This window comes from Danio rerio, chromosome 20 (assembly GCF_049306965.1).
Source record: "Danio rerio strain Tuebingen ecotype United States chromosome 20, GRCz12tu, whole genome shotgun sequence".
NCBI lineage: Eukaryota > Metazoa > Chordata > Actinopteri > Cypriniformes > Danionidae > Danio > Danio rerio.
This window is the reverse complement of record NC_133195.1, coordinates 51,497,501-51,520,530: the sequence shown is the minus strand read 5'-3', so window position 1 is coordinate 51,520,530 and position 23,030 is coordinate 51,497,501. Positions and strand designations below refer to the sequence as shown.

At 37.1% G+C, this 23,030-nt stretch overlaps 1 protein-coding gene across 2 annotated transcripts in view; it reads left to right on the top strand.

The window, feature by feature from the left end:
* The window catches only part of ipo13b (importin 13b), a 114,041-nt gene that overhangs the window by 76,923 nt on the left and 14,088 nt on the right, over positions 1–23,030 (top strand). Inside the window, exons 12-16 of one of the 2 annotated variants that reach the window (XM_002665780.8) lie at positions 7,398–7,547; positions 11,466–11,546; positions 14,600–14,737; positions 14,888–14,984; positions 21,833–21,885. In XM_002665780.8, the coding sequence (XP_002665826.2) occupies positions 7,398–7,547; positions 11,466–11,546; positions 14,600–14,737; positions 14,888–14,984; positions 21,833–21,885 (519 nt within the window). The remainder of the gene's footprint in view (positions 1–7,397; positions 7,548–11,465; positions 11,547–14,599; positions 14,738–14,887; positions 14,985–21,832; positions 21,886–23,030) is intronic. The other variant, XR_012396123.1, reaches the window with a different exon arrangement.

Here is a 23,030-nt window from a genome sequence, read left to right as displayed (position 1 = left end):
TTTCTCTTTTAGGTAAGTTAGGATTATCAGATTTGTTTCTGTTCTGCTTAATAGCAGAATAATGAGAGAGATTTTTTGAGAAATTGTTATAACTTTTCTTGAAAGTCCAGTTTACATACAATAAGATCATTCTGCCTCTGAAAAAGCTCAGATGATGATGTCCAGGTTTTGGAAGTTTCTGATTGGCTAATTGACAACATTTAAGTTAACTGGAGGCACAACTGTAGAATAGTATTTAAGGTAAACCTCAAACACACTGCTTCCTTGTGTGACAACATGGGAAAATCAACAAGCCAGAATCAACAAAAAAGCCACATTTGCTAAATTACACTGGAAAAAGACTGATTTTTGGAGACATGACCTGTGGTCTGATGGAACTAAGATTGAACTGTTTGGCCATAATGACCAGTGTTACACTTGGAGGACAAAGGGGAAAGCTTTCAAGCCTAGGAGCACCATCCCAACTGTGAAGTATGTGGGCGGCAGCATCATGTTGTGAGGCTGTTTTGCTGCAGGAGGGACTGGTCCACTTCACAGCATAGACGGCATCATGAAGAAAGCACATTATGTAGAAATACTGAAGCAACATCTCAAGACATCAGCCAGGAAATTAAAACTTGGCCACAAATGGGTCTTACAAACAGACAATGAGCCTTTAAATTAGTTTAAATATGCTTTAAGGACAACAGAGTGAATGTTTTGGAGTGGCCATCACAAAGCCCTGATCTTAATCCTATAGAAATCTTTGGGAGTTAAAAAAGCTTATGCGAGCAAGACAGCCAACAAATCTGACTCAGTTACACTAATTCTGCAAGGAGGAATGGACCAAAATTCCTGCAAACTATTGTGAGAAGCTTGTGGAAGGATACCCAAAACATCTGACCAAAGTTGTACAATTTAATAGCAAAGCTAAAAAAATACCAAGGAAATGTTTGTAAACTTTTGACTGTCTAGAAAATAATAACAAAATTCTCAAAAAAAATATTTCATTATTCTGGCATTTAGCAAATGTTAATCACTTAGGTAATCCTAACCGACCTAAAATAGTAAATGTTTGGTATGATTTACCATTTACCATCATATTTACCATTTTTTTAAAAAATTATTATGTTAATTTTTTCTTTGAGTGTGTGTGAATTTCTGGTTTCAACTGTATGTATATGGGCTGTTTTGGTAAAGCAAGTCAGTAAACATTTTCCTCCGCCATATATATATATATTATATTATATTACACGCGCACACACACACACACACATATATATATATATATATATATATATATATATATATATATATATATATATATATATATATATATATATGTGGGTCAGGTAGTAAAACGGTAGGCCACAATGAATTAATTCGTTATTTATTAATTGATGTATAACGAAACCCCACCCTCCGCCTACAACAACGATACCATCATCCATTGCAATGTTTCACATTAGACATTGTACAATGCCGAACACACACATGTTTTGTGTGCACAAGTCCGTGATTTCCAATTGAGGTGCCCGGCTTGCTCGCATACTGGAGTGACGTGTGCACATATTCCATGCAAACCCAGTTAAAAACATCTCTACATTAAAGAGTGCACACCTCGCACTTTCCTCACCTTTTTAGATGCTATATGTGACTGACAAATCCTACAAATGACCTGGTTCTGCGATACATCAGCTTTCCTATTTCCAAAGTAATCCCACACCACTGATGTTGACTTCTTTAGGCACCAAGTCCTCCTGTGCTGAACAATCATGCAGGATATTTGTCACTGAACTCAGTCTCCTGATCCCGCACTCTGTTTAGGCGTGCTGCGTTCTGATTGGTTCAATTAGCATACTGTGGGAAAATCGAGTAGTAAGGCAATTTAGAAATCGTGCATGTCCAAATGGCTAATAATTTTCAATTACAATAATAATAATAATTCCTTACGTTTATATAGAGCTTTTCTGGACACTCAAAGCAAATGGTTGAATAAAAGTAACTTTAAGCCAGTATAATTTCAGGCTTGACTGTATTTAATATAATAAATAAGCATGCTAAAATTAATTAACCCATATAAGATAATCTAAACTGGCTGCTATTTTTTATAAACAGGGCTGTAGTGTATGTTAGTCCCAGTTTACGGTGTAAAATAAGAGCGTCTGTGCTTTGGCTGAAAGTTTAATTGTGTGTCTGCGTGTGATGTCATCAGGAAGGAGGACAAGTGTAGTGACTTGCTCTTCCTCTCCGCCAATCATTGCGCTGTCGTCATGGTGATCACAGCAGTAATTAGACTGTTGGCTTAATGCTTGTTTAACGACTGGTTAATTACCGCTGATGTTCCCTGGAGCAAACGCCCACCGCACCCGCCATTACTGAGCTTCATTATTCTGCCGCATCATTAAAGTGCTCAGATTGTGGGATTATTATTTTTATTTTTTAAATAGATATGCGTGTTTGATGTAGTTTGTAACACTGTTTTTGTTTTAACCATTGTAGGTTTGTAGTTTAAATAAATAAGCATTAATGGCAATTTTTTTCTATTTAAAATGCTTTTTTTTAATTAATTACTTTATTTTAAAATTTGATTAGCTGAGTTTTACTGTTGTTTTGCTGTTGTTTTTAGGGGTGTACAGTTGGGCCTAACCTTATTATGAATCAGTATAATCATAAAAAAATTAATTGTTATTATTAATAATAGTAATAATAAAGATAAATAGTAATTATAATTTTATATTTGTTATCATTAGAATTATTCATTTAAAATGTTGTTTATTTTTCATAAAAATATCTGTATAGTTTGTATACAGATGAAAAATACTTTTTTACTATGTAGATGCTAAAGCTTTGTGGTAGGTTTTACGTTTAAAATGTGCTTTCTTATTTATTACATTATTTTTACATAGTATAATCATAAAGAAAATAAAAATAATAAAAAAATAAGAATAACACTAAAATATAATAATAATATACTAATATTAATAACAATAATAGCAATTTATTATTCAATTATTCAATATTATTCAAGTATTGGCTTGGTCAGTCTGCATTTTGCATCTTCTCCTCATGTTCGTTTGAGGTTTTTTCCGGATGCTCAGGTTTCCCCCACATTTCCAAAAACTTGTGGTATAGATGAATAGGGTAAGCTAAATTGTCCAAAGTGTGTGTATGTGTGAATGGGTGTACGTGGATGTTTCCCAGTGATGGGTTGCAGCTGGAAGGGCATTTTATTGTTATAAAAAACAATAATACTAATAAAATAAATAATTAAGCAATTCGCATAAATCCAGAATACACTTTTCAAAAAAAAAAAAAAGACACCAAATATCTAACCTCTAAAACCCACCCCACCCCTGGGACTAAAGCTTATGCAGTACTGTTGGTGTGACCTTCACCATCTGGGTTTTTAACCTACGCTTTGAAGATAGAGGAGAAGAGGAGACCAAAGCTCGTCAAATTTTTTTTCAATTTCTTTGCCATAAGAAATCCGATCCTTTCCAAATGTGCTAATTTAGTTAATTCTTCCAGCCCAGATCTAAATGATGGGGATTCTGTTGATTTACAAAACCTTAGCACCAGCTTCTTTGCCACAATAAGGCTGTAAGACAACAGTTGTTTTTGAGAATATGATCAAAAGTGGGTTGAAAACTAATTCACAATGTAAAATTTTAGAGAGAGTTTTAAATATTTCAGCCCAAAGTGGGTTCCATTTAGAACACAGAGCATAACTATGTTAGGGAGTGGCTAAGTCCATCTTGCATTTATCACAGAAGGTAGAGGTATCAGGAAAAAGTTTATGTAATCTTGTCTTGGTATAATGAAGCCGGTGTATAATTTTGAACTGAATGAGACTGTGTCTGGAGTTGACAGAACAAGAGTGGATTTCCTCTAACGCATCAGCCCACAGCTCCAGACTTATATCATCTCCCAGATCCTGCTCCCATTAGCCGCGTTTCCACTATCGCGCCTAAAGAGAGCGAGCCAGGGCGAGCCAAGGCCAGTGGCGTTTCCACTGTCACTTCCGGGGCCTAATCGGGCCAAAGCGGGGCTTTCTTGGGGCCAGCGGCCGGCCTTTTTCGGCCCGCCGAATACCTTGGGCCAAAGAGGGCCAGCATGGGCTTCGAGGCGGAGTGAAAGGAGAGGCGGGCACAGTTTTCCGATCGCACACAAGTACATGCGCCAAACACATAACAAATAAATAAATAAGAGAAAGAAAACATCTGGAACAAATTATTGGCTGGGGTCTTTTTTGCATATGATCGCCCTTATGTTTCTCTTTTAAATGTAAGGTTGTTGCATAAAATGATAGTTTTAATAAGTGAGTTTTCTTTGCTGCATCTCTTTGATGTTTCAATAACGCATACAAATCTTTACACCATATTAAAGACACAGCAGACAGTAAAGGATTTCAAGAGGTTTTGTCAAGTTTAATAAGTGTGTTTTTGCGCGTTTAGATGCCTGTGTATGTGCGTGAGACCGAGGAAAAGAGCGCTCCATTCATAGCTCTGTTGATGCCGCGAGCAGCTTTTTTCTTTTCTTTTTATTGTTTTAATTTATTTTGGAGATAATACACTATATGAATACAACAGAAAGACATTAAACTTTACAATTTTCATGTCCGCTTTTGTAGGCTCAAAACAATAGTGTTATATCTAGATAAAATAGCCTAAGCTATATTTAGATAATTTAAAGAAATACAAATATCAGATAGGCCTATTCTAAAATGACATTAAATAAATTAACCAATATAAAACTAACAAAAGCTATAGCTATAACAATTAGGTACTATATCAAACTGTTTCAAATTTATATTAAACTTAAATTTTTTTAAAAGCCTCTTTGAAAAAAAGATTTTCTAAAAAATAAATAAATAAATAAACACCGGAAAATGTTTTAAATATTATTCATTAGTATTTGGATACGATGATATTAATCAAATCATGCAAACAGAGCATTTTCGGGGTGAGTGAACGCAGAAACTAGGCGACCTTTTTTTCTGTCTGCAGCTGCGCAGCACTTTTTTGACGGGGAAAACTGCAAGTTCAAAATGTGTTCTGTGTCCTCAAACAAGTGTGTATGTTTTTATATAACGTGGTAAAATTAAAAAAGGAAATTTTAAATACATAAAGAGCTTTATTAGTGCATTGCTGCTGAGCGCAACGAAATATAGGCTTTGTTTTATTACTTGCTGCTCTTATGTGCTGAAACACTGAACACTTTTCCTTTTTATAATAAGCAACATCTTTAAATAGGGAATCACCTATTAAGTGTCGTAAAGCCTATAGGGAAATATAATCATGTTTCAGTTCTCTCCGGAGCATTTGGGATGAATGTTGGACAGCGTCTGTCTAGAGGATGTTATAAAATACATTTTATATCGAGTTATTAACGGAGAATTTTATATATGTGGTGTTATATTATGGATGTGTGCGCTCCCTGTGCTAGGTCCCTCCGTTGGTGGCAAGACCACTGTATTTCGATGCCAGTCGGTCGGCGAGTAAATGAATGAAAACACACAGGCATGTGCGCATAGACATGCGTTGTACTACTGTACAGTAACGTGTCATTTGTTTGTTTTGGTTGTCCTATTTTAATAGTTTCGTGATGGTGTGCTTTATCTGCATGATTCTCGCTGAAGTGGGCGGTTTGAGTGACGTTCGATTCGGGGGATGTTCTGGGGGCGGGGTTTGCTGACGCGATGCAAGCTACTAGCCCCACAGTGGAAACGCGACATGATTTCGGCCTCACTGCTCAACCTACCAGGCGATTGGCCCGGCCTGGCCTGATATAAGCCCTGGCTCGCACTGGCCTGATAGTGGAAATGCGGCTATTGTGATTTTAGGCTCTCCATAAGAGGCTATTTTTTTGATAACAGTGAGTTATAAATGACTAAAATCGCATGGCAGAACTCGTCTCCAAGCCCTAATGGGACATCCAGTCCAGCCGGATCTGCAAATATCTGAAGAAATTGTTTGCACGCAGACCAGATTGATCCTGTAAACTGGATAAGTTGGCGGTTCATTCCGTTGTAGCGACCCCGGATTAATAAAGGGACTAAGCCGAGAAGAAAATGAATGAATGAATCGTATTGATAATAATAATAATAAAAATAATACAATAAAAATATCTTTATAATTATTATTAAATTAAAAGGTAAATAGTAATTATAGTTTGATATTCTTATCATTATCATTATTCATTTAATATGTGTCTCATGAACTAAATAGTTTGTACAATATCTATATAGTTTGTATATAGATGCAAAAACCATTTGTTAGGTAGATACTAAAACTTTGTTTTTGTTTATAAATAATCAGCAAAAATTGGCATAAATAATGAAAAAAGACTCAAAATTCTCTATATTTTTATGTGTTTTTTATTTTTTAATTACAATTTTTTAAGAACCCTATTTTAATATTGCGCTTTTAGGGTTACAATTTAACCAGACGTTTCTATGTAAATTAATATAATAAAAAATGTTATTATCAGTAGTAATAATAAATGAAATTATATATATTGTTGTTGTTGTTTGTGCTGCTTTTGTTATTGTTGTGGCTGTTGGTGGTAGTAGTAATAGTAGTAGTAGTATAAAATAAAGTAATTATTGTTGAATAATAAATAATAAAGAAATGAAATATATTTTATTTAATTACATTATTGTTACAAAATAAAAATATCAACCAAAAATAAGTATTATTACTTCCGGGATTTTGTTTAATTGTAAAACAACAATAATAGTCATTTTACATTACAGTCATGAAGTTAGATACATGTCTGAATTTAATATTGCATTAAGACCTTACAATTTTGATTATTCATACTTGCCTGACTTGCATGTTCTCCCCATGTTTGTGTGGGTTTTCTCTGGGTGCTCCGGTTTCCCCCACAGTCCAAACACATGCGCTATAGGAGAATTGGGTAAACTAATTTGTCCGTAGTTTATGTGTGTGAATGGAATATATGGGTGTTTTCAAGTTATGGGTTGCAGCTGGAAGGGCATCCGCTGCCTAAAATATACAGTATGCTGGATAGGTTGGCGGTTCATTCCGCTGTGGCGACCCCAGATGATTAAAGGGACTAAGCCTGAAAAAAAAATTGAATGAATGAATGAATGAATAATCACCCGACATTTACTTTGAGTTATCTTAGCATACGGTAGCATGAAGGTTAGATGCTCAAAATATAATATATTAACACTTGTCTTGAATGTACAGTTTCAAAAACAATCAGTATAATCCTATACGTGTATGAGACTGAAAATCGCCTAATGATATTGCCACGTAAATACTGACTGACTTTATAATCAATTGAGTTCAGAAAAAAGAGGCATACAAACAAATTCTGCCTTTGTTATTTGTAAAATATGGCTCATTTAAATAGTAAATACCAATCTGCTTCTGGTTTCTCTTTTTCAGCCAAACCCCTCCAATAAACTGGCCATCATTCACATCCTCGGCCTGCTGTCCAATTTGTTCACCACACTGGACATCACCAAACAGGAGGACGAGTCAGGAGAGAACGCCCCGCCTATCAAATCAGCCCCGCCCCCCACAGGCCCAAACCCGGTAAGCACCTCCTATTTGCCGCTGAGGAGCCCAGTGCTGTAATCGAAATCGCAGCCTCATTGGTGGAAAGAGTACTGAAAACCATTCTCATAGAAAACCCCCATTATTTGACAATAATGTAGTCCAAGTTAGGGGTGGGCGATATGGCAAAAAATATAACATCATGATTTTTTTTTCAGGAAAATACAATTCTTTCATATGTTTTGTCAGGAGTGTAGTAAAATTATACAGATTAAGGACATCAGCAGAGTGAGCAAATAGTTGCTGCGTCCCAAATGGCACACTATGCACTTTGTACTTAGGGATGTCGCGATACCATTAATTAATCTTACGATACCATACCAGCTGAAGTATCACGATACCAAGTAGTATTGAAATACTGTAATTCAAAACTCATAATATAAAAAGAAATGTCAGACATACTATATTTTACACGTTATAATAGGTCTTGAATTTAATTTATAATTCCCTTATTATTGAAACAGTATTATTTGCACCTCACTTCACGTAAAATTCATTCTTTTTTTAATTTTGTAGATAACTGACCAACAAAAAGTACATTCAAATAAAGATGCTTTATATTAACCAGTTTAACTCTGCTGCTATTTTGGGATTGCCGCCTGGATTTTGCCTACCCAAATTTAAAAGCTTCCCAATTCCATATGCAAAAATTTGGTATAATTTAAAAGAAAACCCTCTGAATTTTCATAAAACACTATAACTGTATATGTTGTCTGTGTTATAATTAACTCCTAATAAAAGAGGCGCTTTTTGTGTGTGTGTGTGTGTATATATATATTTATATATATATATATATATATATATATACACACACACACACACACACATATATATATATATATATATACATATACATATATATATATATATATATATATATATATATATATATATATATATATATATATATATATATATATACACATATATATACACACACACACACACACATACATATATATATATATATATATATATATATATATATATATATATATATATATATATATATATATACATATATATATATATATATATATATATACATATATATATATATATATATATATATATATATACATATATATATATATATATATATATATATATATATATATATATATATATATATATATATTTTTTTTTTTTTTTTTTACAAACTAAAATTTGAAAGTGTACCTTTTAGGCTCTGTGTGGTCTAGCGTGCTGTAATTAATTTTGATGGTTCCTGCACATGTCTGTAATCATAGGAAAAAAGAAAAATGCCTCCACCATAATCTATGTAAAAGTGATTGTATTCCAACTGATGAGAGGTGCTGTACAAGCCACAGGGATCGATCATTGTTTACATATTTCACTATTCTTTTGTTTGATCAAACACAATTCACTGTGTTTGGACCACTTCAGACATATAAAAGGATTACTTATGCACATCACCTCAAAAACAGAGGAGAGTGGCCCTGAAGGGCACAGCATAAGGTAAGAGATGACAGCTGTCTGTGCTATCTGGTGCTGCTTATTGATCATAAATGTATTGTTTTCACTTCTGCGCCATGGAAACACGGCGATTCATTCGGCAACTGTTTGATATGTGAATATAATTCAGTAAAAAGAATGCTAGAACCGTATGAGCACCGGCAAGAGCTTTCAATTGAGCTGTAACTTGTACATGTGTCATGTATGAACCATATGAAAATGAACCAATGTTCAATACCCAGCTCGGGTATCCAAAATGCTGTGTATTTAAGTGTAAATAACTTTTGCACAGTAGAATAAAGCCTAAGTGATGCATATGTGCATAAAATATAGATTCTACACTTTCAAACGAAACCACATACGGGGGTCTGGTACAATGCTAGCCCTTTAAATCTTAAAGCGAAAGCCGATGACGTCACGGACCCAGTGCCGGGTCTGCAGAGTTTAACTGGTTTTAATGTAAAAGTAGCTAAAACTCGCTCATTCAGAGATGAGAATCGGTGGATATGCAACAACTGCAATCATATGGTAAACACAACACAATAGTTTCCATCTGGAGCTCCTTTACGGGACTCCACACTTGTGAACACTCCATCGCTCCATCAGGCTCTCAGTACCACCCACACTTGTCATAGCTGCCAAGCTGGCCAATTGCAGAGCTTGTGTGCTACATGTCGTTGTGACGTGTAGTTTCGTTTTTCAAGAGGTGCGCATCAGCCACGGCGAGGGCTATGCGACCGCGCGAAGGCTGTGCTGGACCATACGCTTGATGCAGAAGTATAAACCAGCCATAATCCAACATCAGCCAACTCTCCGAGCTCCGCTCGTTCCACTACATGAGCAAAGCAGCGGCTGTTAAGTGCGTGAAGTCTCCAACATTACACACTTAATTTTACCGGTTGAAAAAGTGCATCATCTAAAGTGTACTTTAAATACCCGAGGCAGAGCTATCGGCTCTGAAGTTGAATTACTTTATTCATTTTGGATTGTGATAGCAAAATTCTCCTAGACGCGTGACTATAGCGCCTCCCGATGGTTAATGCGGTTATACTTCTCATACAGGTGCTATTTGGTTGTTTGGTCATTTACTTTGCTAGTTTGTCAACCGTCAAACGTCATCAGAGAAACTGCTGAATGTGTAAGTGCATAAGTACATATTGTATATGTCAGGGGTTTTCAAAGTGTGAGGCGCGCCTCCCTTGGGGGGCGCCAGAGCATGTCAGGGGAGGCGCGGGAAAAAATATTATATGATAAAAATATAATTATTAAGTTTAATTATTATATGTATTTTTTATTATTTTTAAACGTTTTAATTAAACAAAGCTAAAAAAAATAATACGTCAAAAATAAGAAAACCTTTTTTACCCAGAAGGCCATAGCTGTGAATTGGCTTCTGTTTGGCAAGCCCGCCAATACAGGTATATGCCTGCTAATACAATGGATCGGTTTCTGAGACCCCCCGATTCAAAGCCTTCAAGTTCAGGGCTTAAACCCAAAAGACGACGATATGATGATCAGCATTTGAGTTTAGGATTTACGTGGACCAGCTAATGAACCACGACCTTTATGTGTGGTTTGTCAAGATATTTTGGCTAATGACAGCATGAGACCCGCTAAACTCCGGCGACACCTTGAAACCAAGCATGATGAGGTAGCAGGAAAACCTCTAGAATTTTGTGAGTGTGTGTGTGTGTGTGTGTGTGTGTGTGTGTGTGTGTGTGTGTGTGTGTGCGTGTGCGTGTGCGTGTGCGTGTGCGCGTGCGTGCGTGCGTGCGTATTTGGGAGGAGGGGGCCGCCAATGGATAAGTTGTGTCAAAAAGGAGGCCCACTGTCTTAGACTTTGAAAAACCCTGGTATATGTGTATGGTGGACGCAGTGATACACCTATAGCATTCTGGTATGTGGACGCCATCTTGTGGTCAAATGCAGAAATTCATTCGGCTCGCCAATTCTCAATGTGCATTATGGGTGTTTTCTAGTTGTTGAATGCACGTAGGTTGTACGCTCATTATTACCACTTCAGTATGTCTACTATGGTTTCGGACACCAATAGAAATGGCAGCTCTCTCAAATAATGCACTATTCAGGGGTATTGACCAGTTTGAGGAATGTAAACAATAACAATGGTCCTAATGTCTTTCCTGTTTTCTATTTTTAATTTCCATAGCTTCTGAGAATCCAAAAAGAGCAACATATTGATAAATAATGTTATGATAGCTGTTTTAACAATAGGTTGTGATTGAATTGCCTCTTGTTACCGTTAGGAAATAATTTGATAACAAGCAAGAAATGTTCAAGGGCCAATGACATGGTGACATTGAATGGTCTATACGGGGCTTTTTTTTTTTTTAATGCAGGACTTCAGTGTTTGTTTGTTTGTTTGTTTGTGTGTGTGTGTGCGTGCGTGTGCGCGCACTTTAGGTGGTGGTGGTGCTCCAGCAGGTCTTCGCTCTCATACAGACTGTCCTCAGTAAATGGCTGAACGACTCACAGGTTGTGGAGGTAAAGATTCATTTCTTACTCTTTGTCAGTTTTTTTTATTAATGCTACTGCTGCTGATTTGCAATTATGGGTCGCACTTCCAGTTAGCAGGGTTCACACAAGGTGCTTAAAGTGCTTGAATTTGGCTTTTAGAAATTCAAGGCCTGAAACACCTGGAAAATTGGCTTGTTTTGTTGAAAAGTGCTTCAAGTTAAAAGGAGAACGTTTGCGCGCCGGGAAATTAAAAATGTTTTGCGAACTTTTGTGACAATTTAATGCAATAATACCCGCACACACTACCGTGATTCAGAAGCGGTGATTTGACTGATATGCAAAGCTAAATACTAGTATCGTGCAAGATAACTAGTACAATTTTAAGCACCATGGCAAAACAAAAGAAATAAGTTATTTTATTTTATTTGACAGGGACAGTGTCATTAATCAACAGTAAAAACCATAAATAAGCCAGAGTTAGGGATATTTTTCGTCTGTTGCCCCTGCCAGATTTTTAAAAAGGCAACCCTAAATCAAAAACACATTATTACACATAAAAATATTAGTAAAATTACATACAACAAAAATATTTTAAAAATGAGAACAATTTCTTTTAAAACTAGAGATAAGAATTACCCGGAATTAGAAACCTGATTCACTTTTAGCTACTTTTCAAGCTGTTTGGACAGACATGTGTATAAGTATAGTGTAAAGACCGTCATATTGGGTGATTTAAACACACCCAGTCCTTTTTTTTTTTTTTTTCAATTTAACAATATAAAAACGGTGGACCAATTGGAGCGGTTTTCAGAGCGACCGCAACTTGACGTAGGAGTGCGGTCCCCCCGCCAACCAATACTGATTGACAGGCCCATTGATTGACGTCACCATATCCTCATTGTTGATTCACGTCCGCCATTTTCAGCGTGTGAGTCAAAGCGATATCACTAAAGGAACATCCTTGCTCTATTTTTAGATGCCAGGCTCATTGGGCTCAACACAAGATCAACATTCACCTCATGATCGCTGTAATCGAAATTATTGTTTTGTATCTTTAGGTAGGTTTGCAAACATGTGTAGTTTTCATTGCAACTACCTTAAACTTCAGCCGTTTGCATTTCTCGAGGTCACAGAAGCTCCCTTTTATCTTAACTAGGTGCAGCTGGAAAAGTGCATGCGCAGAATGTGCGCGGCTCTCCATTGGAAAAAAAAAAAGTTGCCTGCAGGTCGCACACTATAAGCGCCGCTCTGCGTGGCGCGACGCCGATGCAGCGCCATGCATTTTAGAATTCTAAACAGGTTTCTATCAGGGTACACACAATAGCGCTTTAAGTTGGCGGCTGGGCGCCGCGGACTTGTAGCACCGTTTTGTTTGCCCTAATGGAAATCTATGTTTAAAGTTTTAAAATGCGTGGCGTGATGATTCGGGACACTTCATGTTTCTACTGCGCCACAGAGAGTGTCTGGTGTGCCGTGTCGCAGCACGTCCGGTGCCTCAATCAAGCTCGGCACTTTAAACTAGCACACAGTTGTCTGTAAAACTGTACAAAGACACAAATGATGACAAAAATGTGAAAGACAAAAACGGAAATGCTTGTAGTTTCTGCCAACTCGACTCTACACCATAACTTTTCAATCCAGATGGATGGGGCAACCATTACTGCATCCAAAATGGTGAAAAGCCTTGGAGTAACGATTGATGACCAACTAAACTTCTCTGACCACATCTCTAGAACTGCTCGATCGTGCAGATTCGCACTCTATAACATCAGAAAGATCCGACCCTTCTTATCTGAACATGCAGCTCAACTCCTTGTTCAAGCTCTTGTTCTCTCCAAACTGGATTACTTTAACTCTCTACTAGCTGGGCTTCCAGCTAACTCTATCAAGCCTCTTCAACTGCTCCAGAATGCAGCAGCACGAGTGGTCTTCAATGAACCTAAACGAGCCAATGTCACTCCGCTGCTAGTCCGTTTGCACTGGCTGCCAGTTGCTGCTCGCATCAAATTCAAAGCTCTGATGTTTGCCTACAAAGTGACTTCTGGCCTTGCTCCTTCTTATCTGCTCTCACTTCTGCAGATCTATGTGCCCTCCAGAAACTTGCGTTCTGTGAATGAACGTCGCCTCGTGGTTCCATCCCAAAGGGGGAAGAAATCACTTTCGCGAACGCTCACGCTCAATCTGCCCAGTTGGTGGAATGAACTCCCTAACTGCATCAGAACAGCAGAGTCACTCGCTACTTTCAAGAAACGACTAAAAACTCAACTATTTAGTCTCCACTACACTTCCTAATCTGCAATTGCCTCTCTGAATATCACACTAACTGTACAAAAAAAAAAATACTAATACTACTAATACTTCCCTTCTTAGACTTTACAGACCTGAAACTTGCCTATAGCACTTATTCATTGTTGCTCTTAGTTGTGAAAATTGCTTCCTTGTCCTCATTTGTAAGTCGCTTTGGATAAAAGCGTCTGCTAAATGACTAAATGTAAATGTAAATGATTGTGTACTCTGCTTGGTCTGTGTCCGAGTCGTACATGTACGGCTGAATGCTGATCCTCTCACTCCTGCTCCATCTCACAGTCTGCCAGTCAGTTGTCAAACACAGAGCTGACGAGCTCTTGGCTCCGCCCCCTTGTTACGTGGGGCGGGAAGCTGAAACTAATTTACATGTGAAGCAACACGCCCCGAGCTGTGTACACGCCCCCAACATGACACTTTTGAACACATTATAATATAAACATCTGAACTGTGTGTTGAACTGAACCTAAACTGGCACACTCAGAACAACCATGATACTAAGGTTAAATCATAAAAAAGGGGTAAACTATGTGCCCTTTAAATATTGAGTAATTTGAGTAACACCCCTGTAATCAATTTTGTAACTGCATTCCAGAAATGACTGGAAAATTGTATGTATTGTGCTTTGAAATGTTGAATTATGCAAATATTTGAATTGTTTCTGTTGATTTTTCCCTTACATCCTTCCTAATTATCTTAGCATATTAATCAGATTTCCGGCAGCCAAGTTATTATTGATAAACATAAGTTCTGGTTGTTTTTTTTCTTCGTCTTAGGCGGTGTGTGCCATCTTCGAGAAGTCTGTGAAAACTCTCCTGCATGATTTTGCGCCGATGGTGTCTCAGCTGAGCGAGATGCTGGGTCAGATGTACAGCACTATACCACAGGCGTCTGCGCTGGACTTAACCCGCCAGGTACAAGTCACACACACACAGACACTGATACACACATACATAATCTGTGTTTAAACCCCTTATAGAAGTGAGTTTTGCATAATAAGTGTCCCCTTTAAACTAAAGGATGACCCTTCTTCCTTTCATTTCATTCATTTTATTCTTCCACAGATGGTTCACATATTTGCCAGCGAAACGAATCACTTTCCTCCAATCAAAGCACTGTTTGAGCTGGTCACTTCAGTCACTCTGACCATCTTTCAGCAAGGTAGGCATGCTGGGAGCAGCCGGATGCAGAGGGCAGAGGAAATCATGTGCTTTCAGTGTTTTTACTGTCACAGTTTCCAGTTGTCTGCATGAGTCTGTTGTTTAAACACCGAAACAGAGTTCAGAAACGAGCATGGGTTTGTCGTCTAAAATGGTGTGGTGGCTTTTAATACTGTAATTCTACTCGAGTTTTTCACCCTGTGATTTTCACACATACACACACACACACACACAGATCAAGGGAGTTTTCACACTAGAGTTTTCAAATGCACGCGGTCCTGTTTTGCTAAGTCATTTTCAGGTGATCTGATTGATTGACAGGTGAGTAGGCGGTCCTTCGCTGATGCAGTAGAATGCATTATCATTTATCTACAAATGCATTGTTTCTGAATGCAGTTTATTTCTTAATAACACAGTTCAGTTTAGTTTATGCCTTTATGCAGCCGGCAAAATATAAGTCGCCTATTGGGGGTCTGCTTTTTTCAGTAGTTGGTGTAATACAGATGTATGTCTCGTTGAATCAAATATGTGCATTTAATTCAATGACATCTCATTTGTAGAACCAGATTTTTTTAACTTGTCATTGAGTATTTACTTGCGTAAATGTGTGTAAACATATAGTAATTACATTTTTATATTCATTTTAGTAGTTTTATTCAATAATGTGCAAATGTTTAGATGATTTACGAACATTACGGTTTTTAAAATAATACTTTGTCTATTTAGTAGATGTGTCATGAGATACGTACTTTTTTACCAATTGCATTTGCAATGAAAACCTTATATAAAAGTTAAAAAAATTATATATATATATATATATATATATATATATATATATATATATATACAGTTGAATTCAGAATTATTAGAATTATTCACCCAATTAAATGTTTTCCCCAATTTCTGTTTAACAGAGAGATTTTTTTTTCTACACATTTCTAAAAATAATAGTTTTAATAACTCATTTCTAATAAATGATTTATTTTATCTTTGCCATGATGACAGTAAATAATATTTGACTAGATATTTTTCAAGACACTTCTATACAGCTTAAAGTGACATTTAAAGGCTTAACTAGGTTAATTAGGTTAACTAGGCAGGTTAGGGTAATTAGGAAAGTTACTGTATTGTATAACAGTGGTTTGTTCTGTAGACTATCGAAAAAAAATTGCATAAAGGGGCTAATAGCTAATAATATTGTCCTTAAAATGTTTTTAAAAAAACTTATATAAATAATATTTAAATAAATATTTCACATTAATCACGTGTGTTAACGTGCTATTTTTAGCAGCCGAAATATATATATATATATATATATATATATATATATATATATATATATATATATATATATATATATTTTTTTTTTTTTTTGTTACGTTTTAGTTACTGTACTTTTCAAATTCATTCTGCATAAATCTGAGCAGAAATAAAGTGAAAACTACCCTGCTTGTTTATCTATTAAGGCCAGTGAACACCCGGACACTTTTCTCTCATGCTTTTTGTCAGCATTTAACAACTCGTGACTAAACATAGGGCACCTATGTAATCGTGCACATTGACGTAAAAATGTCAATCATAAAAGCATAATTTTTTTTAAAAACACCTCAAGCTTGTTTTTTTGTTTTGTTTTGATGCGCCGCGTCAAAATTTTTGACTGCGACTTTAACCAACTTCGGATTTAGTCTTTTGTTTGGGGCTCAGTTGCGCTTTGCACTCAAACCATAAGCATACCGCGCTCTGGCACACCTCTTCCAAACTTGTTAAACAAACCAGGGAATGGGGATCAGATGCGCCGGGCATGCATTGGATATTCTAGTGTTGGGTACACCATTACTAAAGTCAAAGTCAGCATTCATTCATTTTCTTTTCGGTTTATTCCCTTTATTTATCAGAGGTCGCCACAGTGGAATGAACCGCCAACTTATCCAGCACATGTTTTAAGCAGCGGATGCCCTTTTAGCTGAAACCCATCACTGGGAAACACACACACTCTCATTCACACTCATACACTACGGACAATTTTAGATTACCCAATTCACCTGTACCGCATGTCTTTGGACTTGTGGGGGAAACCGGAGCACACGGAGAAAACCCACGGCAACACGGGGAAAACATGCAAATTTCACACAGAAATGCCAACTGACCTAGCCAAGGCTCGAACCAAAGACCTTCTTGCTGTGAGGCGACAGCACTACCCACTGCGCCACGGCGTCGCCCAAAGTCCACTTTATTCTGTTCAATTATACAGACCTACAGAGAATTGAAATGATCTTAACTGTCAAACCCTGTGTTCAAACAGATAATCAAAACACCACAATGGGCAGAACATGCAAACTCCACAAAAACACGCCATCTGTTTGTAAAATGGCTATTTTTTAGTATGATTTTTTTTTTTTTTTTATGTACTTTGATCAAATTTGACAAGCCAATGACAAGCAGTGTGAAAACATCCTAAAAAGATTCAGCATGACCCCCTGCCTCACTTACATTGGTTTGTTGTTTGCATGTGTCCTCTTACCGTGCGTTCACACTGCTGTCGACGAGAGCGTACATTTCTCAAGCTGCCTTGCCGTTAGCATTCTAACGATCCAATGTATTTACAAGTTTTCTAATGAAATAAACCAGTTAAGTGTGCAATGTAATTTCAGCATGCTGTTTATCGAATACTTTAACAGGTGATGTAGGTAACATTTACAGTTGAAGTCAGAATTATGAGCCCTCCTGAATTATTAGCCCCCTTGTATATTTATTTCCCCCAATTTCTGTTTATCGGAGAGCAGATTTTTTCAACACATTTATAAACATAATAGTTTTAATAACTCATTTCTAATACCTGATTTATTTTATCTTTGTCATGATGACAGGAAATAATATTTGACTAGATATTTTTCAAGACACTTCTATACAGCTTAAAGTGACATTTAAAGGCTTAACTAGGTTAATTAGGTTAACTAGGCAGGTTAGGGTAATTAAGCAAGTTAATGTATAACAATAGTTTGTTCTGTAGATTATCAAGAAATATATATAGCTCAAGGGGGCTAATAATATTGACATTAAAATGGTTTTAAAAAAAGTTTTAACTGCTTTTATTTTAGCCTAAATAAAACAAATAAGCCTTTCTCCAGAAGAAAAAATATTATTGGAAATACTGTGGAAAATCTCCTTGCTCTGTTAAACATCATTTGGAAAATACTTTAAAACATTTGACTGCAGGGTGAATAATTTTGACTTCAACTGTAGGTAACGTTTGATTGGTCTTCATGCTAACATTAATTTGTGTGCAAGAAAGTCTGTTTCCTGCTTTGCTACTGTTCCGACGTCTTAGCCTGCTGCTCCACTTTTTGCACTCTTGCTTTTATATTTAAACCCTCATTTTAACTTGAGCCTATCAGCACAGTGCTCAAACGACACTGCTTGAAAATCAACATCGAATCCACAAACTCTATCGAATTATCAACCAAACAATCCTCCCGCTACCTTACATTCCTGAGACGGGAAAACACGGCTGTGAAAATGCCTCTGGATGGGATTAATTTAGATTCTTACTGCTGCACAAACTGCAACAAACTTCTACAAAAGATTGCAGTTCATGAAACAAAGTTACTTGTGATCCGACCAGAACTGCCAGATCACACAGGACCGCTTCATTGTGGACCATGACAGCATACAGCCGGTGAGTCCCATAAATCTACTCCTGCCACTGTTTTGAGCACAGAAAAACAGAATAAGGCTGTTGAAAATAAGCGTAACCAAAGTCATAAACAAGATGCGAGGCCAAAGGATACTCGCGGGGTCAGATCATACGCTTCTGCATTAGCATTCTCGTCCCCAAATACAGCTCGGACTCGATTACAGCTTCAGAACAGATATGAAGTTTTGAGTATTATGGGTGAAGAATCCCCAAATGCTGTCAGACAGAGATCACATGACTCAGCAGCTAATTCTTCATGAAACGGAGGCTGTTTCTCAATTCCAAGAACGCAGAGAACGGACTTGCGTTCTTGTGGAGACCGGTCTTGCCAAGTGTCCTCAGAAGAACGAACTCGGAAGTAGTGATGGGAAGTTCGGATAATTTTACTGACTCGGATCTTTGAGTCTCGTTCATCAAGATCTTTTTACGAGTCATTTCGTTCATTTGGTTCAATTTGCCAAAATATTATTAAAATGTTACGAATTGCTTCCAAACACATCTACAACAAGCCCAAAAGGTTGATAGCACGACAAATAAGTCATAAACAGAATATAAGAAGGAGAAAATAATAATTCAATGTTTACCTGCTCTTTTGTCTATGAAGGTATTGTTGTCTCTTTGCTCAGCTCACCTCTTCATGTCTTTAAATGTCAGGGGTTCATTCACGTTAATATGCCTGATAATCAATGCACAGTCTAAGCTGATAGGAGCCATGATCGTTCATTCATCATGTGAGAGAATGACTCAAACCCGAGGACTCGAGATGAACGGTTCAATTCATTTTCCGTCTCTAAACGCGTATGATTGGCTCGTGATGAACGAGTGACTCAGACCCGATAGAGGACTCGAGAGGTGAGCGGATCAATTCTTTTTCCGGCTCTAAATGCATATAATTGGCTTCTGCCAATGTGATGAAGACTTGAAATTAACGATACCTGAACAAATGTGCGCACCCGCGGATGAACGAATCACTCCCTGAGAGGACTCGTAGTTCCCGAGTCATATTGAAGATTCGTTTAAAATGAACGAATCATTCATGAACAACCCATCACTACTTGGAAGCCCACGACAACAGAGACCGCATCCTCTGAGGAATGAGATGCTGCGTTCTTCCTCATGGTCACATGACCTTCAGGGGTTTTGGTTGGAAAATTGAAACATTACAGCCTTAATATAACGATTTATTGTTTTCCCCCTTTTCAAAATGAATACTATGCATAAAAACAATATAAAGATGCGTTGCACAATATAAATAAAACAGATTTTAATACGAATTTCAGCAAACAAACATCTTTAATGTGTTTATTCTTTTATTAAGATGCACTGCTTATATTCACCTTTTCATTTAGGGAAACTCCTGAGGTAAATAAGTTCAATCTCTGAACTTTAATAATAAATCTAAATAAAATGCTGTGCTTCCCACCTCCAGTCGCAATGACTTCTGGGACTTCTAGAGCGAGTTCGGTGCTCAAGTCTGCATCGGTGCGTCCTCAATATCAAGAATACACCCGGGAAGTTTCACGCATCCTCTGTTCTTGCGTCTTGAGTATTGGAACTGAACTTTGGCAGCTGATGATGATGTTACATGAGAGCACGAGGACGCAAGACCGCTAAAGAGCGCATGTTGAGAAACAGCCGGAGGCTCAAGGCCGACTAGACAGCGGCGTTCTGCCCCGATCACACCTAATATAAGAACACCAGTTGTAGGAGATTCAATAATCAGGAATTTTGGGAGCAAAGCTACACTGACACACTGCTTTCCTCATGCAACAGTTTCTGATTTAAACAAAGAACTTGAGGAAATTCTGAAGAAGCACAAGACTGTTAAACGGATTATCATTCATGTGGGGAAGGATGATATTCGGAGGGAGCAGTCAGAACTGCTCAAGAGAGATTTCTGTGAGGTCTTGGAAAGAGTTGAAAGATTGAAAATTCAGCCGCTCATCAGTGGACCACTCCCTGCAAGAGGGACAAATATGTTTTCACGGCTTCTTAGCCTAACATTTAACAGGAAAGGACTAAATTTTATTGACAATTTAAATCTCTTCTGGAACCAAAGACAATTGTTTACATCAGACGGCCTTCATCCACACAAACTTGGTGCAGAAAGGACAATATCTATTTCTCCTTACATCATCCATCAGCTGTGTATGCCACTGAACTCAACCCAATAGGCGCACACACACCTAAATGTCTGAATGAACACAGGAACTCACATCAGTTCCCGAGACATGGGGCTGACGCATCACGCAAGGACAGTGATAACACCATGCAGCCAAAACTCCCACTGTTGATAGAGATATCCCTTATTTTCACATCCCAATGTTGACAGGTAAGCACTCAGGGTCCAGACACCATAGTCTCCTATTGAAAATGAAAAACTTTGTGCTACTTTGACGCTCTCACTGGCGGCGGTGTGAATGCACGCTTCCATCACTTCCTGTTGGTCATCCAGCTGTCCTGTTTTAACCACATTGTTTCCAGAATCAGCATAACATGTGAGCAATAACCCTTTTATTCCAACCAGGTGACTTGGCAGAGAGGACCTCCTATGGCCTATGTGTTTGTTGTTTGTATTTATGTGACTGGGGGCGGGGCATGGAGGGAAGGGGCGGAGTCTTGTTTGGAGTTTGGGAACGACAAAGGGAGGGGAGTTTGGGACTGACTGCTACCTTGCTCTTCCGGGGGTGGCGGTGGGAACCAAGCACTCAGTCGGGGTGTATGAATTGAAATTTACTGACAATGAGAACTGACAAACAAACGAATGCAAGTGTCATCACAGTAACAGGTGCCTCCTGGGTTCCCACTCCAAACCCACTGTTTCTTTCATTTGTATTTTTTTGTTTAGATTTTGTTTCAGGTTTCTTTGCTTTCCCTCGTTACGTTTTGTCTTGGTTTCTCCCCTTCAGAACGGACTCATTAATCTGTCTTTTTATTTATTTGTTTCTGTTTCGTTTTTTTCGCAACTGCCTTCAAAAGTCGTTCATGTTCCCTCCTCTTTCTCTGCCCTACTTCTCTCACGCGTGCGATTATTTACGTCCAGTTGACTTTCCTTTCCACATGACTGTTCGATCTGTTCCGTTGCTGTTTGTATATATTCTTATTATTATTCTTCTTATTATTATTTCTTAAGTTTCATCTTTATTATATTTTAGGGCCCAGGGATCATCCTGATATTGTTGATTCATTTATGCAACTCCAAGCTCAGGTGTGTTTTTGGTTTCTTATTTCATTCACTTTGGGTTTCTCTCTTCTCTTCTCTTTCGCTGTCTCTTTCTTTCTTTTCGTCCTTATCTGACTCGTGTTTTTTCTCGGGCTGTGGAAATGACCAGAGGGGTTGTGCTATGAGATGATTGACAGCTCTGTTGACCAATAGTCATACTGAAAACATGATCTGTGTGCATCTCATGCAATCTGAAATCATGGTGCTGCTGTACAATTAGACATCTTGCAGCTTTTTTAGCAGTATATGCCATATTTACAATATATAAAGCTATTCATAATAAAAAATAATTATAATAGAGTATTATGATTTTTAGTTTTTTTTTTAATTAAGCATAAAAATTTTATCCCGTTAATCTAAAATGTTAACATTTAATGTATGAAATCCTACTGAACACATTTATATAAAATATTCAATTATATTAAATATATTGTACTAAATACAATTAATTATATAATAAATATTCATAATGTGGGAAATCCTACTGAATACAATTCTATAAAATATTCAGTCATTTTTAATAACTTTATTGTTAGTCACAATACATTTCTTTGTTAATAATTGCAGTTGATCAATTTCAGTTTAACAAATTTAAACAATCCATTTATTATTATTTTGTAATATTATTTAACATCATTTTTCTTTAGAATATTTTGAAAGCAAAGTTTTAGTGTGAGCTTCTGCCACCATGAAATGGGCCTAGCAACGCCCATAGAGTCAGTATCAGGTTTATTAGGTTATATGTAAAGACTAAATGCACTGGTCTAATATAATATCACACTAATATAATATAGACCCTTTTCTTAGAATGAAAAATTACCCATTATGCTTTGCGTGCAGGCGCAAGGAGAATACTAAGAATCTCCGGTCAGCAGCTGATGCGTATAAACAGTCACATTTGGACAGCTTTAAAACAATGGTTTTAATCTATTTTACCTGCTTTTATCATCTTTGAACTAATCCTGTTGTCGATCAGCACCACCTCCTGGACTGATCATTTACAAAAATGTGATCTAATAAAATGGAAAACAACTGCTGCGAGGCGTTTTTCCCTCTGTCAGATGGAATCTTGTGTCGTTTAAATGAAGCCTCGTCATCGCTAAAGTCAACATTTTCTCTTTCTTTCAAAT